Below are 19,266 nucleotides of genomic sequence, written 5' to 3'. Positions count from 1 at the left end.
TTAGGGTAGGCAGAGGCCACATCACTTTGTCTAATGATAGGCCATGGTTTGTAATTTGTTTGAGATGCACTGGGACATTTGACAAAGATAGCTTGGAGTTCTGTGAGGAGAGTGGAGATGGGTATATATAAAGTTGGAAGAGCAGAGACCACTCAAAAGGGTGCCCTTGTCCAAATGAGATGTGGGGGCCACCCGTACTACTAGGGTGGCAGTGGAATTGCAAGAATTACATTGTAGACTTTATGTATTTATTTTTGAGACAGAGTTTCCCTGTGTCTCAAACCATGCCTGGCTGATTTTTTGTATTTTTAGTAGAGATGGGATTTCACCATGTTGGCCAGGCTGGTCTCGAACCTGACCTCAAGTGATCCACCCTCCTCAGCCTCCCAAAGTACTGGGATTACAGGCGTGAGCCACCACGCCCAGATGTAGATATAATTTAGATATTTAATTGACAAGAGATGGTGTTGGATCAAATGTGGGGGTAAGCAAAAGAAGGACATCAAGGATGGTGCCTGATTAGTTTTGGGGTTTTTTGGTTTGTTTTGTTTTGCTTAAGTGGAGATTTTAGGGGCTCACCTGTTAATAGGAAAGGGTTATGAGGTTTGGGAGACAGATGAAGTGCTGTTTTAAGTTTGGAAGGACTACAAAACTTTCAAGTGGGAGATGTTGAGCAGACAGTTTAATGTATAATTAACCCTTGAACGACAAGGGGTTTGGGGCACTGGCCCCTGCACAGTCAAATCTGTGTATAATTTTTGACTCCCCCAAAATGGAACTACTGATAGTCTACTACTGACTGGAAGGCTTACTGATAAACAACATATTTTGTATGTTGTATGTATTATATATACTGCATTCTTTTTTTCTTTCATTTTTTTTTTTTTTAGATGAAAATAGACACGGGGTCTCCTTACGTTGCCCAGGGCTGGTCTCAAACTCAAGGGTTCAAACAACCCACCCATTTCAGCCTCCTAAAGTGCTGGGATTACAGGCGTGAGCCACTGTGCCCAGCCTATACTGTATATTCTTACAATAAAGTAAGTTAGAGAAAAGAAAATGTTAAGTCATAAGCAAGAGAAGATACATTTACTCTTCATTAAGTGGTTGTGGCTCATCATAAAGGGTCCTTATTCTCATCTTGTTGAGTAGGCTGAAGAGGGAGGAGGAAGGGAGGGGTTGTTTTTGCTGTCTCAGGGTTGGCAGAGGTGGAAGAAAACTTGCCTATCAGTGGCCCTGCGCTGTTCAAAGCTGTGTTGTTCAAGAGTCTGCTCTACTTCTCTCATGGCACTGAGGGAAGCGCAGTGGCATGATTTCAGCTCACTGCATCCTCCACTTCCCGGGTTCAAGAGATTCTCTTGCCTCAGCCTCTCGAGTAGCTGGGATTACGGGCGTGCACCACCACACCTGGCTCATTTTTTTTGCTATGTGTTGTGTGTCTGCCTGTCTCTGATTCACATTATTTGGGACACTGGGCAACACCAGTTTTGTCTTTGTATCTCTTCTAGTATCCTTGCATGTGGACACCAATAAATTTTTATTGGATGTGTTGGTGGGAACAGAACCCCCTGCAGAACATCTGCCAAGCCTGGACTCTGCTTCCCAGGGTGGGGTAACACAGTGGAGGGAGAGTGGTTTTAAGCCCTTTGCTTTGCACTGTCTGGCTTAGAGGTGGATCTCCATGCTGATAGAAGTGATCAATGGCTCACTGGGTCCCGCCCAGGATACATTAGAATCAGCTGGATTGCTGGTTTAAAATGCACATTGGTAAAACCAAGGAAATGTGGGTTTTGGGGTTTTTTTTTTGTTTTTTTTTTTTTTTTTTTGGGAGACAGGGTTTGGCTCTGTCATCTAGGCTGGGGTGCAGTGGTGCGATCTTGGCTCACTGCAGCCTCCACCTCCCGGCTCAGGCGATCCTCCCACTTCAGCCTACCAAGTAGCTGGGACTACAGGTGTGTGCCACCACGCCCAGTTATTATTTGTATTTTTGTAGAGATGGGGTTTTGCCATGTTGCCCAGGCTGGTCTCAAACTCCTGAGCTCAAGCAAACTGCCTGCCTCAGCCTCCCAGAGTACTAGGATTACAGGCATGAGTCACTGCACCTGGTCAGTAATGTGTATTTTTTAACACATTCCCTAGGTTATACTAACGCATGCTAAAATTGAGAACAGTGAGCTTTTTCAGCCCAGAGCCTGTGTTCGCATTTCTTTGGAGGCTTTATGGATTTTCATGCCCTCACATGTTCTATGTTCTTACCTCTTTAACTTCTCTTTAAACAGAGAATCCTTTTTTTTTCTTTTAAGAAAAAAACAGTAGTATCTAAGACGAGCCCACATCTTTCCTTTGCTCCTTTAGAAGAAAATTAGGCTTTGTATTTGAAGGGCTCTTTTTTGGTTCTGCTTCATTTAATAAAAATTTTTTTTTTCTGTTTTGCAGTCCCATGAGCGTGTAAGCAAGCGTCTACATCAGAGATTCCAGGCCTGGGTAGATAAATGGACCAAGGAGCATGTGCCCCGTGAAATGGCAGCAGAGACCAGCAAGTGGCTCATGGGTGAGGGGCTGGAGGGCCTGGTGCCCTGTACCACCACCTGTGATACAGAGACCCTGCATTTTGTGAGCATTAACAAGTATCGTGTCAAATACGGCACAGTATTCAAAGCCCCTTAACTGCAAAGCCAGAGCAGATAACTTGGGGTGTGTGTGGGGGGGTGTGTGTGGGCCTATGCACTCACACACTGAAGAAATAAGGAAGATGCCTTTCAAGCCTCACTGGGCCTCTCTGGGACATGGCCACCTGACCTGTGTGTGGCTGGTGCAGCCTAGCACCAAGTGGGCTACCTGTTAGGAACATGAATACCTTACAAAGCTGAAGCTGGAACTTTTCCCAAAGGGTTTTGGGTATAGCCTGCCCTGGAGGGGAAGGAAGTCCATGCAAGCAAAGACATGCAGTTTGCTTGCACACACCAGCAGAGCTAAGACTGGAGTCTCCTGTGGCCTAACTTTCAGTGAGGGAACCGGATGCTGTTCACACTTCGACTGGATGGAGATGCATTTACAAAACAGACTGGAGAAGGACTTAATACTCAGATGGATTGGAACTATCATGGTCACTGCTCCTCTCCCCTCCCCACAAAAGGAAAAAAAAGCTGGATTTGATTTTTTTTTTCTGGTCACTCGAGCACATCTAAGATCACCCATTAGGTTTTATCTGGGACCTGCAGTTTGGCTTTGGGATTGATCATCTTGTGGATTTTATTCCTGACGATTCCCTTGCTGCCTACCCTTTTCTCTCCTTTGGTTCTCAACCTCAACGAGTTCAAATCAGTCGTCCTTTTTAGCTCCCGTGGAACTGTTTTGTATCTGCCTCTTTACTAGTCTACCCTAGTGCCATCCACCAGCTTTACTCTCTGACACACACACGCACACACAAATTTTAACTTGTTTTTTTGTACATAATGTACATACTGTCAATTTTTTATTAAAAGAAATATGCTTTGATGTGCTAGCATAACTGCTCTAGCTTCTTGTGTACCATAGTACTGTGGCTTCAGATTTAGTACCTATGAACAGATGTACAAGACATTTATTACACTTTTTACCAAAGGGAGTTACCATTGTAGTACTTTTGTGTAAAACTTGTCTTCCCCTTTGCCCCCAACTTTTTTTTTTTTTTTTTTTTTGTAAATAAATAAAGCTTGGTTCTTACTTAAGGAATAAACTCTCAACCCACGTCCCTTGTCCTCACCAGAAAATACTGTAAAGCAGGGATTTTGACTTCAGTTCCTTATCCAGGGTAGAAACAGGATTTTGCTTTAAATACTTGTTACTTGTCCCAAATCAAAATATTCCAAAATCTTAGAATACTTAAGTCTTTTAGTACATGTTTTTTTCCCTTGTTCAAATAATCTGAAAATATTTTATATTTGGGTAAGTTGTCAAGCTATGTAGTTTGTATTTCTATATATTTTTTCTTATTCACATTGGTGATGGATGGGGGTGAGCAACTTAAATACCAAACCAGTGTTTGAAAAAAAGTGTGCATAAGGCATGTGGTATACCTTATAAATGGAGTTGGGAGGGAGAGAATTTGAAATGGGATACCTATTTTTTTAATTACATAAATTTAAACTAGCAGACATTTAAACATGAATGATTAGGATTTTTCTATGTGGTTAACCTGGACTTTCTGAACAAAGACCAACTGAGCCCCTCCCAGTACTCTGGTAGATTTTTCTTCAGCAACCATTACGCAAGTCTTAGTTGTAACCAGCAATGTTCTGTGTGTTTTATGTTTGCTTTTTAGTTAAAAATCACCACCACCACCAAAAAGAAAAACAAAATTTTTTGGCTCCTGGATTTTCAAAACACATGGTAGACCTCTCTGATTTTAGGCTTTTATTGTTTAAAGACAGTGTCTCGCTTTATGACCCACACTGGAGTGCAGTGCCACGATCATAGCTCACTGCAGGCTTGACCTCCCAGGCTCAAGCAATCCTCCCACCTCGGCCTCCTGAGTAGCTGCATGCCACCATGCCCAGCTAATTTTTTAACTTTTTGTAGAGACAGGGTCTTGCTATGCTGCCCAGGTTGGTCTCAAACTCCTGGCCTCAAGCTGCCCTCCCACCTCGGCCTCGCAAAGTGCTGAGATTACAGGTGTGAACCACCAGAGCTGGCCTGATTTTAGGCTTTTTTTGTACTGGGGAGAAGAGACTGTGAGCCAAAGTGTAGGGTGCCAAAAAGAGCTTTGTGGGATGAGATTTTAGGGCAAAGCTGGGGCAGTGTCTGACTTGGCGGTGGTCATGTGTACTGATTTAGGGGAAAGATATTGAGGTTTTCTCAAATAATTCACCTATCCCCGTGTTCCCTCAAGAAAGGTCATGTTGACCTGGAACCATAGGGGAAATTGGTGGGGTGTGATCAGGGTCAGCCCCAGCTGTTGCTGCCCCTGCAGGATAGGATTTCAAGGCCAGTTCAGGAGAAAGTCCCAACCCACCAGTGCAACCAACAAAAGAGTAAGTTTTACCTATAGCCTGGGTTTTCACAAGTAGCATTTTTATTCCTCCTGCTGTCTGACATCTGAGCTCCAAGCTCTAAACCCAACCTGTATTATATGCAGCAGCAGGTTATCTTTATTTTAAATCACATTTGTTATTCTGTACTTAGTCACCTTTCCGTGTGATCTGCATTTGAAATGTTGTAAACTTGGTCAGTATTTCCATTAAAATATCAGGGCTAATCTTGTGTATTTTTTTTGTTCCTAATGATTTTATAGACAGACTCTTGGCAACCCCAGGAGAAAAAAATAAAGCTGTCAGTGGAGTACTAGGGATGAGAATGAAACTGGAGGTCTGTTTCTGGTATTATGGCTTCCCGGGACTCTACAGTCCTGCATGGTGAAATACATTTTTCCATTGGGATCGTCAATGCCATGACTGTTCTGCCACCTCAAACTCTAGAGTTTCTGGTGATGTGCAAGAGTTAGCAATATACATTCAGTAAAGCGTGTAATCGAGTAAGTCGTAGTAACTTGGGCGTAAAGCTCTACCTCCCTGCTCACTAACACCCTGATCTCCGTCCGGTATGAAAACACCTATTCCGGGTAGTCTGGCTCCACGTTAAGCAAACACCACTTTCCGTGTTCACCGACAGCTAGAGCCAGAGGTCTCCCGGTTGCTGCTTCTGAGGCTGGGTCTGCAGCAGCTGAGGCTCCCGCCCGTCTTGTCGAATGGCCTGTCTCTGTCTCGAGACTTTCGAGAATTCTAATCGTCAAATTTCCCATTTTATTTTGAGATTTTCCCTGCGGCCCACTATTTCGGACAACATAGGAGAGCCTCAAAAACAGTTTCTAGCTTCCAACTCGGCTCAAAGTTCAGACAGCAGCTGGGCTTCCGAGAGCCGCCGGTGTTCCAAGAAAAGCTGCCCGGGACTGGGAGGCGCCCTCTGGACGCCGGAACCTTTGGTTTCCTGCCGTGGAGCGGAACGGTAGCGCCAGGGGCCTTCCGGAAAGAGGAGCGAGAGCCCGGCGATGGCGGCTGCGCCGGCCTTGAAGCACTGGCGCACCACGCTGGAGCGGGTGGAGAAGTTCGTGTCGCCGCTCTACTTTACCGACTGTAACCTCCGCGGCAGGTGTGGCCCCTGGTCCCCCGCAGCCGGCCGACCGCAACCGTGCGCCTCAAGCTTTCCTTCCGGGGAGAAACCTAAGCTGCAGCCACCCGGGCCGCGGGACAAAGTGCCCGCCGCGGGCAGGGCAGGGGCCGGGGAGGAGGGGGTAGGGAATGGACTGTGCCGCGGAGCGGCCAGGCAGCCCTCTTGGCGGAGGATCCAGGGAAAGTGCGGCCCCACCGGCCAGCTGGCCCCCAGGCGGAAACGGGGTGGCCTCCAGCATGTGCCCACCGGCCCGTCCCACGCAGGCTTTTTGGGGCCAGCTGCCCTGTGGCTGTGCTCTCCAGCTTCCTGACGCCGGAGAGACTTCCCTACCAGGAGGCAGTCCAGCAGGACTTCCGCCCCGCGCAGGTCGGCGACAGCTTCGGACCCACGTAGGTAACGCCCAGCGGGTGGGCGGGGCCACGGGCCTAGGGGAAGTCCTAACCCAGCTCCCAGCCACACCTTCGTTGTCTGCCCTCTGCCGTAGACAGCTACGTGGGATCGAGCAGCACCCTCTGCTGGGAACAGCTCTCTGGTCCCTGGGTCTTCAGGGGATGGTTTTCATTCCCACGTGGCCGCCTCTGGACATCCCTTAGGAAGGGCACCCTAGGGATCACGAACCTTTGACGCCTCTGCCTGTTTCCCTCATCTTGCTTCTCACCTTGTTGCTCCTTTCTTGTGACTCAAAGCTGAGTACCTTGAGACACTGCAGATGCTTGGAGAGTTTCAAGCCCCTGCCGACACTTTATCCAAGGAAGGATATCAGGATAGGACTTCTACTTCTAGGCCTATCACAACAGCTCTCTTGCAGATGGTGGACCTGCTGGTTTCGGGTGGAGCTGACCATCCCAGAGGCATGGGTGGGCCAGGAAGTTCACCTTTGCTGGGAAAGTGATGGAGAAGGTCTGGTATGGCGTGATGGAGAACCTGTCCAGGTGAGGAACCCTGCCCTAGGGCCAGGTATGGCCACATTTCAGCCCTGAAATGACTACAGCCCTTCTTCTGTGGACTCTGGAGAAGCCACAGCTGAGTTGCTCTGCCCACAGGGTGGTATCAGGATTTCAGGACTAGGGAAGTTGCCACTTGGGCATCTGTGCAGTTGGTCCTTAGTTTTTATTGTATATAATACAAACTTATAGGAAAACATTTCAAACAGTTCTAGATAAAGTGATGGATCTCTCCCTATCACCCATCCCATTCCCCAGCTATAACCACTGTTAAGTGTCTTATTCATGCTCCACCTTTATCAGGTTTAGTCCTTATACTCCTATCTAGTAGGTCTTTATACCCATTTACAAATTAAGAAACAGATGTGTAGAGGTTAGTTGACTCACTCAGGTTTACACAGCTTCTATTTCAAATTGGACTGACTCTCAATCTGGGGTTAAGACTGTTCTTCCTGGCTACAAGAAGGCAGAGACCATCCCTTCCTCCCTTCACTGGCTCAGCAAATATCTCCTGGTGTCCATTCTGGGCCATACCCTTAAGCACTAGGGTGTAGCAGGGAATGAGGCAAACCTGCCCCTGACTTCACGGAGTTTCTTTTCAGGTATTTATTTAGGGGTGCAGAGGCCACCAGAATCCACACTCAGGCTGCCTAACCCCTTCCCAGGGCCCTTCCCATAAGACCATGGGTTTGCCACTGGTAAACAGGGGCTATTTGATGGTCATGGTGCTGGCTGCCATGGGAGTTGGGGCATCTACTGCCAAGGGTCCCTGATTTGCCAATCTTGGCCCTGCTTGGGAGAGAGGACCCAGAGCTGGGAACCAGATGGAGGGGCCTGACTCCCCATAGCTTACACTTTACCTGAACTGTCCAAAAGCCTCAAGCCTTGTCTCTCTCACTCCCCTCCCTACTAGGGTTTAACCAAAGAGGGTGAGAAGACCAGCTATGTCCTGACTGACAGGCTGGGGGAAAGAGACCCCCGAAGGTGAGTCCCTGTGCCCTGGTTGACCAGTGCTGTCAGGGAGGGAGTACCAGTGAGCAAGGAGGAGCTGAGGCCCAGAGTGATCTCATAAGCCCCCCTCTGCTCTAGCACAATCATCCTCACATCTCATTGTTTGCTTTTAAAAGCATGATTTTTTCCTAACCATAAAAATAATGGGCTGGGTGCAGTGACCCACACTACCCTGGGAGGCTGAGTGGGAGGATCACCTGAGCCCAGGAGGCTGAGGCTGCAGTGAGCCATGATCACACCGCTGCACTACAGCCTGGGCAACAGAGTGAGACCTTGTGTCAAAAATAATAGCAATGTTTGCCTGTGGTAAATACAGGAAAGCACAAAGAAGTAAATAACTACCGTTATTCCACTCCCTAGAATAGAGATGAACATTATTAACATCTCAGCATTCATGTTTTTTTTTTGAGACGAAGTCTCCCTCTGTCGCCGAGGCTGGAGTACAGTAGCACGATCGCGGCTCACTGCACCTTCTGCCTCCCAGGTTCAAGCGATTCTCATGCCTCAGCTTCCCGAGTAGCAGGGATTACAGGTGTGTGCCACCACGTGCAGCTATTTTTTTTTTTATTTTTAGTAGAGAAAGGGTTTCACCGTGTTGGCCAGGCTACTCTCAAATTCTTGACCTCAGGTTATCCGCCCGTCTCAGCTTCCCAAAATGCTGGAATTACAGGCGTGAGCCACCGCACCTGGCCCAGTATTCATGTTCTTGGTGTATCTTTCCGGCATATTTTTTTTGTTTTTTTCGGGGGGGTTTTTTTGTTTTTTTTTGAGACGGAGTTTCGCTTTTGTTACCCAGGCTGGAGTGCAATGGCACGATCTCGGCTCACTGCGACCACCGCCTCCCAGGTTCAAGCAATTCTCCTGCCTCAGCCTCCCTACTAGCTGAGATTACAGGTGCCCACCACCATGCCCAGCTAATTTTTTGTATTTTTAGTAGAGACGGGGTTTGACTCTGTTGGCCAGGCTGGTCTCAAACTGCTGACCTCAGGCTATCCACTTGCCTGAGTCTCCCAAAGTGCTGGGATTACAGGAATGAGCCACCGTGCCCGGCTCATCCCGGTATAGTTTTTACTAGTTAAGATTGTATCCTGACTTCTTACATTCCATGTTATAACATGGACATTTTATGACACCATTAAAAACACTTCTTAGACATTATGAATGTATTTTATATAGATTGAACACTGTTTCAGATGCTTCCAGACACTGGGAATATGGTGGTGAATAAAATAGTCCTTGCCAACAAAAGGAGACAGATTCACTCATATAATTACAAAACTGAGGGCTCTGGAAGGAAATCCTGGGTACTCCACTGAGGAATTTGCTCTAGACTTAGCAGCGAAGTGGAGTCAGGAAGGCCTCCCTAAGGAAGTCGTGTTTGCTCTCTGAAGCCTAGGTATGGCATCACCACAGCCCAGCCTGTTCTCCAATGAATGGCCCGCCCATGTTGGCCATGTTGGTTTTAGATCTTGGGTCTAAAAGTTTGAGCCTGGGAGATCCGAACATGATTTTAATATGCAAAGAGGGTTCCAAGACCAAGGCAGTGTTTTGCAAAGACAACTTTGGAAATATAAGACTAAACAGCAGCGTACTTTACATGGTTCCAAACTTTGCTACTTATTCTCTCTGACAGCAAGACATGGGATCCATCTGGTGTTTGTACCACAACCCTCCCACATGCACTCTTGTCACACTGTGGGATCCTCTGGGTAGTGGATCCTGGAAGCAGACAGGTTGGGCTCAGCTGGATGCCTCCTGGGTGCCCCCTCCCCAAGTCCCCGGAGTGCTGTGCCAGTCCCTTAGCCTGAGGCTGTCTCCCCATGTTTGTAGCCTCACTCTCTATGTGGAAGTAGCCTGCAATGGGCTCCTGGGGGCCGGGAAGGGAAGCATGATTGCAGCCCCTGACCCTGAGAAGATGTTCCAGCTGAGCCGGGCTGAGCTAGCCGTGTTCCACCGGGATGTCCACATGCTCCTGGTGGATCTGGAGCTGCTGCTGGGCATAGCCAAGGTACTTGACACCCCCGTACCCCCTGCTACCCTCTAGAGCCCTGCTCCAAGAAGGTTGTTCTTTGGGTCAGATAAATGGGACTCTGGGAATCCAGAGTAGGACGAGGGTTTCCACCTGCTTGAGGGTTGAGAGAATTTTCCTATGTGAAGGGGAGGAGGGAGACGGTGCTGAGCAGGGGGACCAGCAGGGAAAAAGGGTTGGGGGTCAGGGGAGCTCTGCTGAGAGCCCTGAGATCAGTGGAGCCTAGGTCTGGAAGCTGTGCTTGAAAAGGGGATTAAGGGGCAGAACCCTGCTGCAGGGCCTCGGGAAGGACAACCAGCGCAGCTTCCAGGCCCTGTACACAGCCAATCAGATGGTGAATGTGTGTGACCCTGCCCAGCCCGAGACCTTCCCAGTGGCCCAGGCCCTGGCCTCCAGGTTCTTTGGCCAACATGGGGGTGAAAGCCAACACACCATTCATGCCACAGGGCACTGCCACATTGATACAGGTAGGACAGCAGCTGGTTGGGCTGGCTGGGGAAGCAGGAGTGCCCTTGAAGACCTGGATGTGCCCTAGAAGCACTGTGATGCTCAGCAAGTTCTTGCTCCTCTTGGACCTGCGTTTTCCCCATCTGTAAAATGGGGCCGGGGGGCTGGACTGTGGGCTCTGCTTGCTTTGGATTCAGTTATTCTTTTTTTTTTTTTTTTTTTTTTTTTGAGACGGAGTCTCACTCTTGTCACCCAGGGTGGATTGCAATGGCGTGATCTCGGTTCACTGCAACCTCTGCCTCCCGGGTTCAGGCGATTCTCCTGCCTCAGCCTCCTGAGTAGCTGGGATTACAGGCGCCCACCACAACGCCTGGTTAATTTTTGTATTTTTAGTAGAGACGGGGTTTCACCACGTTGGCCAGGCTGGTCTCAAACTCCTGACCTCAGGTGATCTGCCTGCCTTGGCCTCCCAAAGTGCTGGGATTACAGGCATGACCCACCGTGCCCAGCCTCATTTATTCTTTCAACAAAATCTGATGCTTCATGGGGCCCATGCTAGATACTGAGGGTAGGATTACAGAGACAGATTCAGCAGGCAGAGTTGGTGTCACAATGGTGGGGAGTCTGAGGCACTGGAGAGCACAGGAGAGGTGCTTACTCCAGCTGGGTTGGGGGATTCCAGAGAGGCTTCCTGGACAAGTTTGCAGTGTCTGAGTTTTATGGGAAATCCACATTTTTAACAAGCTCCTGAAGGTATTGATTCTGATGCAGCCGAAGTTTTGGGATCACAGAACAAGGGCGTTCTCTGCTGTGCCAAGATGTAGGGTAAGGTGTGAGAGGTTCTGGGCTGGTAAGGAAGGAACTGCAGCCTGGGAGTCAGGAGAGGCTGTAGCACCTCTGGTAGGACAGCTGGCTCCATCCTGGGAGCCATGCCTCTGTTCCCAGGTATACATCAAGTGTGTGCAGGGGCAGGGTAGTCCCTGCTACTTCTCGTAGGATCCTCTAGGGGATGTCTAATTCCCCAAGAGGACTGAGGCTATTCTGGGGCCTGGAGCCTCCATTTCCTGACCTGTATAATTGGCCTCATAGCACTGCCGCCTCCTTTCCCCAGCCCCTCCTCCCACCTTGCTGGAGTGAAGTGAAGTGACTACTTAGGAGGGACACCACAGGGCTTTCCAGGGTGAAGGGCCTGGGATGGGAGGGGGGCTAGGTGACCCTCTGGAGTCCCAGCCCAGGCCTGGTCAGCCTTGCTGCTCCCTCTGTCCTCCACCTCACTCCTCGTATAGCCTGGCTTTGGCCCTTCAAAGAGACTGTGAGGAAATGTGCCCGGAGCTGGGTGACCGCCCTGCAGCTCATGGAGCGGAACCCTGAGTTCATCTTTGCCTGCTCCCAGGTCAGAGGGACAGCTGTGAGGGAGGAGGGAAGCACGTGGCCCTCCCTGGAGCTCCACAGGCCCTGAAGGCTTCCCGGGCCTGGGGTCAGGGCTGCTCCTCACCCTCAGCCACACACTGAGTCCCATATGCTCAGTCCTGGGTGGGGCCCTTGTCACTCGGTCCCAGCTCCCTTCAACCTGCCCACAGGCGCAGCAGCTGGAATGGGTGAAGAGCCGCTACCCTGGCCTGTACTCCCGCATCCAGGAGTTTGCGTGCCGTGGGCAGTTTGTGCCTGTGGGGGGCACCTGGGTGGAGATGGTAAGTGCACTGGGCACTCCTCAGCCTTGAACTGTATGACAACAGCCTTCCCTCAGGTAGCCCCGCCCTCCCGGCTTTGCTGGTGAGTTTCCACGGGCCACTCATCCCCGCTGTGTGGCAGGGCTGGCTCATTAGTCCCTGGGATCTCAAGGACTGGGACTTCAAGGGGGAGGAGAGCCTCCAGCGCTGTGACAAGTTGCATGGCCTAGTCCTGGGCACCCCCTCAGGCAGATGGACAGTCAGGCCTGAAGGACAGGGGCCCTTCCTGAGTTCTGGCTGTAACTCCCATGTTTGAGCAGCCCTGGCTTCTCCTGCAGGGATTGGGTTGGCGTGAGCGCCTGCCTGCTCCCTGTCCAGCGCTGACCTGGGCTGCCTCCCACTTCCTTCACTGCCAGGATGGGAACCTGCCCAGTGGAGAGGCCATGGTGAGGCAGTTTTTGCAGGGCCAGAACTTCTTTCTGCAGGAGTTTGGGAAGATGTGCTCCGAGGTAGGCTGAGAGCTGCTACACCAGGCTGTGGGCAAGTGGGGCTGGCGCTCGACTTGGAGTGCTGAGGGGCTGAGGCTGGGGTGAGTCCGCCTGGAGCTCTGGTTCCTGCACTGCAGGATCCTCTTTCTCCGCAGTTCTGGCTGCCGGACACCTTTGGCTACTCAGCACAGCTCCCCCAGATCATGCACGGCTGTGGCATCAGGCGCTTTCTCACCCAGAAATTGAGCTGGAATTTGGTGAACTCCTTCCCAGTAAGTAGGCCCCCGGGGGGTCAGGGTCAGAGTGGGCCTCAGTCCCGCCTGGCCCATTTGCCTCTCCCCCTTATTGTGGGGTCCTAGACAGACCATCAAACCCTCACTCTGCCTCTGCCAGGGTCACATAGCAGGCAGGGGCAGGACCAAGTCTGGAAGGCCTGGCTCTGCCTCAGCCCTGACTCTGGCCTCTCTGCCCTGCTTCTGTTTCCCTGCTGGTAGCACCATACATTTTTCTGGGAGGGCCTGGATGGCTCCCGTGTACTGGTCCACTTCCCACCTGGCGACTCCTATGGGATGCAGGGCAGCGTGGAGGAGGTGAGGGGTCACCTAGGGTGGTGGGGTAGGGGCAGGCTGGAGAGGGCTGGCTTGTCCCAGGCTGATCCATGCTGGCCTGCCCTCACCTGTCTAGGTGCTGAAGACCGTGGCCAACAACCGGGACAAGGGGCGGGCCAACCACAGTGCCTTCCTCTTTGGCTTTGGGGATGGGGGTGGTGGCCCCACCCAGACCATGCTGGACCGCCTGAAGCGCCTGAGCAATACAGATGGGCTGCCCAGGTCAGGCCGGGCCTTGGCTCTCCTTTAACCCCACCCTGGGCCCTTGCCATGAGCCCTGCCTTCCCTCAGACATTGGGCCCAACCCGTCCTCTGGACTTTGTTGTGTCCCAATCCTAGACCACGGGTTCCTCCAAACTTCCACCCTGGGGGTGGGTGGGGGAGAAGCTGAAGCTGGTAAGGGCTCCAGCCCATCAGAGAGAGAGGCTCTCCTAGGGTGTCCAGGGCTGGCCATCTGTGAACGGGGAGCTTTCTGGAGTGGCTCCTCTCTGTAGGAGCTGGATCCTTTGCTTTGGTGTGGAAGAAGGGTGAGCCATGTGGTCTCCAAGGCTGGGAGACCTAGGCTTGTGGTCTCCTCAGGGTGCAGCTATCTTCTCCAAGACAGCTCTTCTCAGCACTGGAGAGTGACTCAGAGCAGCTGTGCACGTGGGTTGGGGAGCTCTTCTTGGAGCTGCACAATGGCACATACACCACCCATGCCCAGGTCAGGGGGAGGTTGCAGGGCTGTGCAGGGAGGGTGTGCCCTTGATCTGCAGAGGGTCAGAGAAGGCAGCAGGGGACAGAGCCCAGGCCAGATCTAGGGGAAGAGAAGTTTGGAGGAGAGAAGTTCAAGACCTGGGTTGGTCAAGAAAGCTTGAAGGAGGCAGAAACCCCTGAAGAAAGAGGGGTTTGGGCTGCGGGGAGAAGAGGGAAGGCATTTAAGGCAGGTCACCCGCCAGGGGCCTTCTCCACGAGGCCCTTGGTGAGTCCTCAGGGATTCTGAGCAAGGGAGGGCTTTGGAAGGTATCCTGGGACACCTAAGCAGGCTCCAGACTAATTTTCCCATCCTGGGCTCAGATCAAGAAGGGGAACCGGGAATGTGAGCGGATCCTGCACGACGTGGAGCTGCTCAGTAGCCTGGCCCTGGCCCGCAGTGCCCAGTTCCTATACCCAGCAGCCCAGCTGCAGCACCTCTGGAGGTCAGCCCAGTTCTGCCCCTGCCATCCACCTGACTGCTCACTGCAGTTACCTCTGTGCCTGCCCCTCCCAGCCTTCCCATCCCTGCCCTTGGCCCCTGCAGGCTCCTTCTTCTGAACCAGTTCCATGATGTGGTGACTGGAAGCTGCATCCAGATGGTGGCAGAGGAAGCCATGTGCCATTATGAAGGTTAGGCTCACAATAGTCCTGCCTGCTCTCTCCAACCCCAGGGCTGAGCCCAGAGTGTCCCCTGTGGGATACCCATGGGCTCATTCCAGACCTGTTGCCCACCTATGACCAGCCAGTCTTTCCTCAGACATCCGTTCCCATGGCAATACACTGCTCAGCGCCGCAGCCGCAGCCCTGTGTGCTGGGGAGCCAGGTCCTGAGGGCCTCCTCATCGTCAACACACTGCCCTGGAAGCGGACTGAAGTGATGGCCCTGCCCAAACCGGGCGGGGCCCACAGCCTAGGTACGAGCTGAGGGGAAGGGTTGCTACTGCAGCAGGAAGGATGGAGGCCAGACAGATCAGGCCTGGGAAACCCTGAGGGATCTGGGTGCCCCTGACTGGAGAGTAGTAGCACATCTTCCACCACCGCATCCCCACCTGCGCAAGCTTCCTGAAAGGTCAGGAAGGCTGCACTGATGCCCAGGCCTCACCCCCAGCCCTGGTGACAGTGCCCAGCATGGGCTATGCTCCTGTTCCTCCCCCCACCTCACTGCAGCCCCTGCTGCCCCAGCAGCCTGTGTTCGTAGTGCAAGAGGTGAGTCCTGCATGCCCTGGGGGGCAGGAGCTGTGCTGGGATACTTTCTTACAACTGAGGGTCCTGAGCTCCCCTGCCTGGAGCAAGTGGTGAGGCAGGGCTGGGGTTGGGGTGGGAAGACTTTTGGTGTGGGAAGCCCCTACAGACTCAGCCTCAAGGCCTCCTCCCACAAAGACTGATGGCTCCGTGACTCTGGACAATGGCATCATCCGAGTGAAGCTGGACCCAACTGGCCGCCTGACGTCCTTGGTCCTGGTGGCCTCTGGCAGGTGCCAACTCCTCATTGCCCTTTCCCAGTGCCTGGCAAGTAGACCCCAGGCCATTTCCTCTCTCCCCTGGCCACAACACTGCCCACAGCAGCCCACCAGTGGCTCTGGGCTGGAACCCACACATGGAGCAGGGCAGGCTGGGCAGTAGTCCCCTGTCCACTGGGTCTACTCACTCCACCCTACCCCACCAAGAGCAGCTAGAGACAGCGAGGTCAGTTGGTTGTACAGCACCAATCCCATGTCCTTCCAGGGAGGCCATTGCCGAGGGCGCCGTGGGGAACCAGTTTGTGCTATTTGATGATGTCCCCTTGTACTGGGATGCATGGGACGTCATGGACTACCACCTGGAGACACGGTATAGGCTGGGCAGCATGTGGGGATGGTGGAGGTGGTGGGAACACAGGCTGCTCTGGATCAGTATGTCCACCCCTGTCCCATAGGAAGCCTGTGCTGGGCCAGGCAGGGACCCTGGCAGTGGGCACCGAGGGCGGCCTGCGGGGCAGCGCCTGGTTCTTGCTACAGATCAGCCCCAATAGTCGGCTTAGCCAGGAGGTCGTGCTGGACGTTGGCTGCCCCTATGTCCGCTTCCACACCGAGGTAGTCGGGGGGTAGGGGGTGGCTGTTTTCCCCAAGTGTGCTTGGTAAGGAGGGGCCAGCCCCAGGCCTTGGTGTGTCTCTTCCTTCCCTGACTCCCACCCTCCTTCCCACTCCCAGGTACACTGGCATGAGGCCCACAAGTTCCTGAAGGTGGAGTTCCCTGCTCGCGTGCGGAGTTCCCAGGCCACCTATGAGATCCAGTTTGGGCACCTGCAGCGACCTACCCACTACAATACCTCTTGGGACTGGGCTCGATTTGAGGTCTGACATGGCAGGGTGGGAGTGGCCTTGGACTCCTCCCTGGCTGGGGAGACTGCTTGTGTGGAACAGGCTGGGGAGGAAGAGGATAATCAACATTTGCTGTTTCCTAATGTGTGTGCCAGGCATTGCACTAAATGCTTTACATTGGCCAGGCACAGTGGCTCACGCCTTTACAGGCGTGTATCCCAGCACTTTGGGAGGCCGAGGTGGGTGGATCACCTGAGGTCAGGAGTTCAAGAACAGCCTGGCCAACATGGTGAAACCCCATCTCTACTAAAAATACAAAAATTGGGCCGGGCGTGGTGACTCACGCCTGTAATCCCAGCAGTTTGGGAGGCTGAGGTGGGTGGATCACGAGGTCAAGAGATCGAGACCATCCTGGCTAACACGATGAAACCCTGTCTCTACTAAAAATACAAAAATTTAGCCAGGCGTGGTGGTGGGCGCCCGTAGTCCCAGCTACTTGGGAGGCTGAGGCAGGAGAATGTCGTGAATCTGGGAGGCACAGCTTGCAGTGAGCCAAGATCGTGCCACTGCACTCCAGCCTGGGCGACAGAGCGAGACTCTGTCTCAAAAAAAAAAAAAAAAAAATACAAAAATTGGCCAGGCGCTGTGGCTCGGGCCTATAATCCCAGCACTTTGGAAGGCCGAGGTGGGCGGATCACGAGGTCAAGAGATCGAGACCATCGTAGACAACATGGTGAACCCCCGTCTCTACTAAAAATACAGAAAAATTAGCCAGGTGTGGTGGCACATGTCCTGTTATCCCAGCTACTCGGGAGGCTGAGGCAGGAGAATCGCTTGAACCCTTTAGGCGGAGGTTGCAGTGAGCTGAGATTGTGCCACTGCACTCCAGCCTGGCAACAGAGTTAGACTCCATCTCAAAAAAAAAAAAAAAAGCCGGGCGTGGTGGCACGTGTCCTGTTATCCCAGCTACTTGGGAGGCTGAGGCAGGAGAATCACTTGAATCCGGGAGGCGGAGGTTGCAGTGAGCCGAGATCAAGCCACTGCACTCCAGCCTGGGTGACAGACTGAGATCCTGTGTGAAAAAAAAAGTTTTACATTTAATTTGATACTCATGATCATTCGATGGGGTGAGTACTATTATTTATTCCCATTTCACAGATAAGGAAACTGAGGCTTAGGCAGGTTGGGTGGCATGCCCAGGGCCCCGTACAGTGGGAGCTGGAGTTCAGTTGTGTGGTTCTAGAGCTTGTGCTCGGCCTAGTGACAGGAGCTCTGGAGTCTGGGAGCACAAAGAGGGGTACAGGGCCACCAAGTGGGTCTTGGATCTGCCCTCCAGGTGTGGGCCCATCGCTGGATGGATCTGTCAGAACACGGCTTTGGGCTGGCCCTGCTCAACGACTGCAAGTATGGCGCGTCAGTGCGAGGCAGCATCCTCAGCCTCTCGCTGTAAGTGGGGTACCCACCAGGCCTGGGAGCTGGCATGGAGAAATGGGTCTTCCCGACCACAACTCCAACAGCTTCAGCGTGGCCCCTACGCACCCTCCTCACCCCAGCTTGCGGGCGCCTAAAGCCCCGGACGCTACTGCTGACACGGGGCGCCACGAGTTCACCTACGCGCTGATGCCGCACAAGGGTGAGTGCTGGGGACGGTGGGGCCTTCCTGCAGCCCTAGACACCTCTCTGCCCTTCTCTGAGCCCAAACCCCAGCAACCTGGCTTCCTGCCCCTTCTAGGGACAGGGGAGGGTAGCCCCCATTCTCCACCAGCATTGTTTCCTGGTCGTACCCCAGGCTCTTTCCAGGATGCTGGCGTTATCCAAGCTGCCTACAGCCTAAACTTCCCCCTGTTGGCTCTGCCAGCCCCCAGCCCAGCGCCCGCCACCTCCTGGAGTGCGTTTTCCGTGTCTTCACCCGCGGTCGTATTGGAGACCGTCAAGCAGGCAAGGGGTGGGACGTGCTGGGGGCGGGGTTCCGAACTGTGCCCGCCCTCGGCCCCTCCCACCAGACGTGTTCCTCTGCAGGCGGAGAGCAGCCCCCAGCGCCGCTCGCTGGTCCTGAGGCTGTATGAGGCCCACGGCAGCCACGTGGACTGCTGGCTGCACTTGTCGCTGCCGGTTCAGGAGGCCATCCTGTGAGTGGAGGTGCGGGATTGGGGCGGGGGTCGAGTCTCGCCCTCGCAGAGCCTTCATGGCCCCTCCTGTTCTCCAGCTGCGATCTCTTGGAGCGACCAGACCCTGCTGGCCACTTGACCCTTCGGGACAACCGCCTGAAGCTCACCTTTTCTCCCTTCCAAGTGTTGTCCCTGTTGCTCGTGCTTCAGCCTCCACCACACTGAGTCCCTGGGGCTGGGGTTTTGTTTGTAGAAGGCTCTGGGGACTCCTAGTTTCTGCTTCCCCAGCCTAAAGCAGGGATCAGTCTCTTCTTGTGGAATAAATTCTTGGATCAGGAACCCTGCTGGTGGCCGCTGCTCGGTCCCCTTAGGGCCCATCCTCACGCTTGGGGTGGGGGTGGGAAGTCTGGGGTGGGATGGTTTCCCAGGTATTTGGTGGGTAGGGGCAAGATCCTAAGGTACCTGTGTGTGCAGGGTCTGGGTTGCAGCCCCCACAAGAGAGATTGGGGACCTCGGGCCACCAAAGGCCAATGAAGAGACCATGAGTTGAGAAGCCCCTCCCCTGTGCCAGCAGGCAAAGGGCCTGGGCCTGGGGCTGGGGAGGGGCCGAAGGGTGGGTTTTGCCTGGCTCCTGCCAGGATGAGGGGGCAGCCCTGGACCCTGGAGAATCTGGACTGGAGGAGCTATGGCTCCTGGGCTGCCTGGGGCCAGGGTCTTTGTACCACCTCTGAGGGGCTGTCCTTGCAGAGGCAAACTGTCCTCTGATAGAGTCAGAGCCTT

At 53.1% G+C, this 19,266-nt stretch overlaps 2 protein-coding genes across 25 annotated transcripts in view; both read left to right on the top strand.

Moving 5' to 3' along the window:
* The window catches only part of SIN3A (SIN3 transcription regulator family member A), an 84,880-nt gene extending 81,162 nt beyond the window's left edge, over positions 1–3,718 (top strand). For all 10 annotated transcript variants that reach the window (XM_055363814.2, XM_055363820.2, XM_063699041.1 and 7 more), the window contains one exon: positions 2,437–3,718. In XM_055363814.2, the coding sequence (XP_055219789.1) occupies positions 2,437–2,667 (231 nt within the window). In that variant the 3' untranslated portion in view covers positions 2,668–3,718. The remainder of the gene's footprint in view (positions 1–2,436) is intronic.
* A 2,170-nt stretch (positions 3,719–5,888) lies between these two features.
* On the top strand, positions 5,889–18,825 carry MAN2C1 (mannosidase alpha class 2C member 1). 15 transcript variants are annotated; one of them, XM_004056546.5, is made up of 26 exons: positions 5,889–6,126; positions 6,411–6,536; positions 6,956–7,079; positions 8,005–8,075; positions 9,933–10,110; positions 10,409–10,598; positions 11,865–11,971; positions 12,159–12,269; positions 12,665–12,757; positions 12,892–13,008; positions 13,231–13,326; positions 13,421–13,566; positions 13,924–14,047; positions 14,401–14,522; positions 14,624–14,709; positions 14,837–14,992; positions 15,187–15,284; positions 15,459–15,553; positions 15,804–15,908; positions 15,994–16,150; positions 16,268–16,411; positions 17,715–17,824; positions 17,932–18,011; positions 18,168–18,316; positions 18,398–18,507; positions 18,585–18,825. In XM_004056546.5, exons 1-26 carry the CDS (start codon positions 6,026–6,028, stop codon positions 18,709–18,711), a joined length of 3,123 nt encoding a protein of 1,040 aa, XP_004056594.4. In that variant the 5' UTR covers positions 5,889–6,025; the 3' UTR covers positions 18,712–18,825. The 15 variants fall into 15 exon arrangements, with proteins under 15 accessions (XP_004056594.4, XP_063555114.1, XP_018866224.3 ...); XM_063699044.1 differs by having other exon boundaries at positions 5,945–6,126; positions 12,874–13,008; positions 18,144–18,316; XM_019010679.4 differs by having other exon boundaries at positions 5,946–6,126; positions 12,874–13,008; positions 18,237–18,316.
* Positions 18,826–19,266: the final 441 nt, after the last annotated feature.

This window comes from Gorilla gorilla, chromosome 16, assembly GCF_029281585.2.
Source record: "Gorilla gorilla gorilla isolate KB3781 chromosome 16, NHGRI_mGorGor1-v2.1_pri, whole genome shotgun sequence".
Taxonomy (NCBI): domain Eukaryota; kingdom Metazoa; phylum Chordata; class Mammalia; order Primates; family Hominidae; genus Gorilla; species Gorilla gorilla.
Note: the sequence above shows the minus strand (reverse complement) of the source record. Positions and strands in the feature narration are given on the sequence as shown.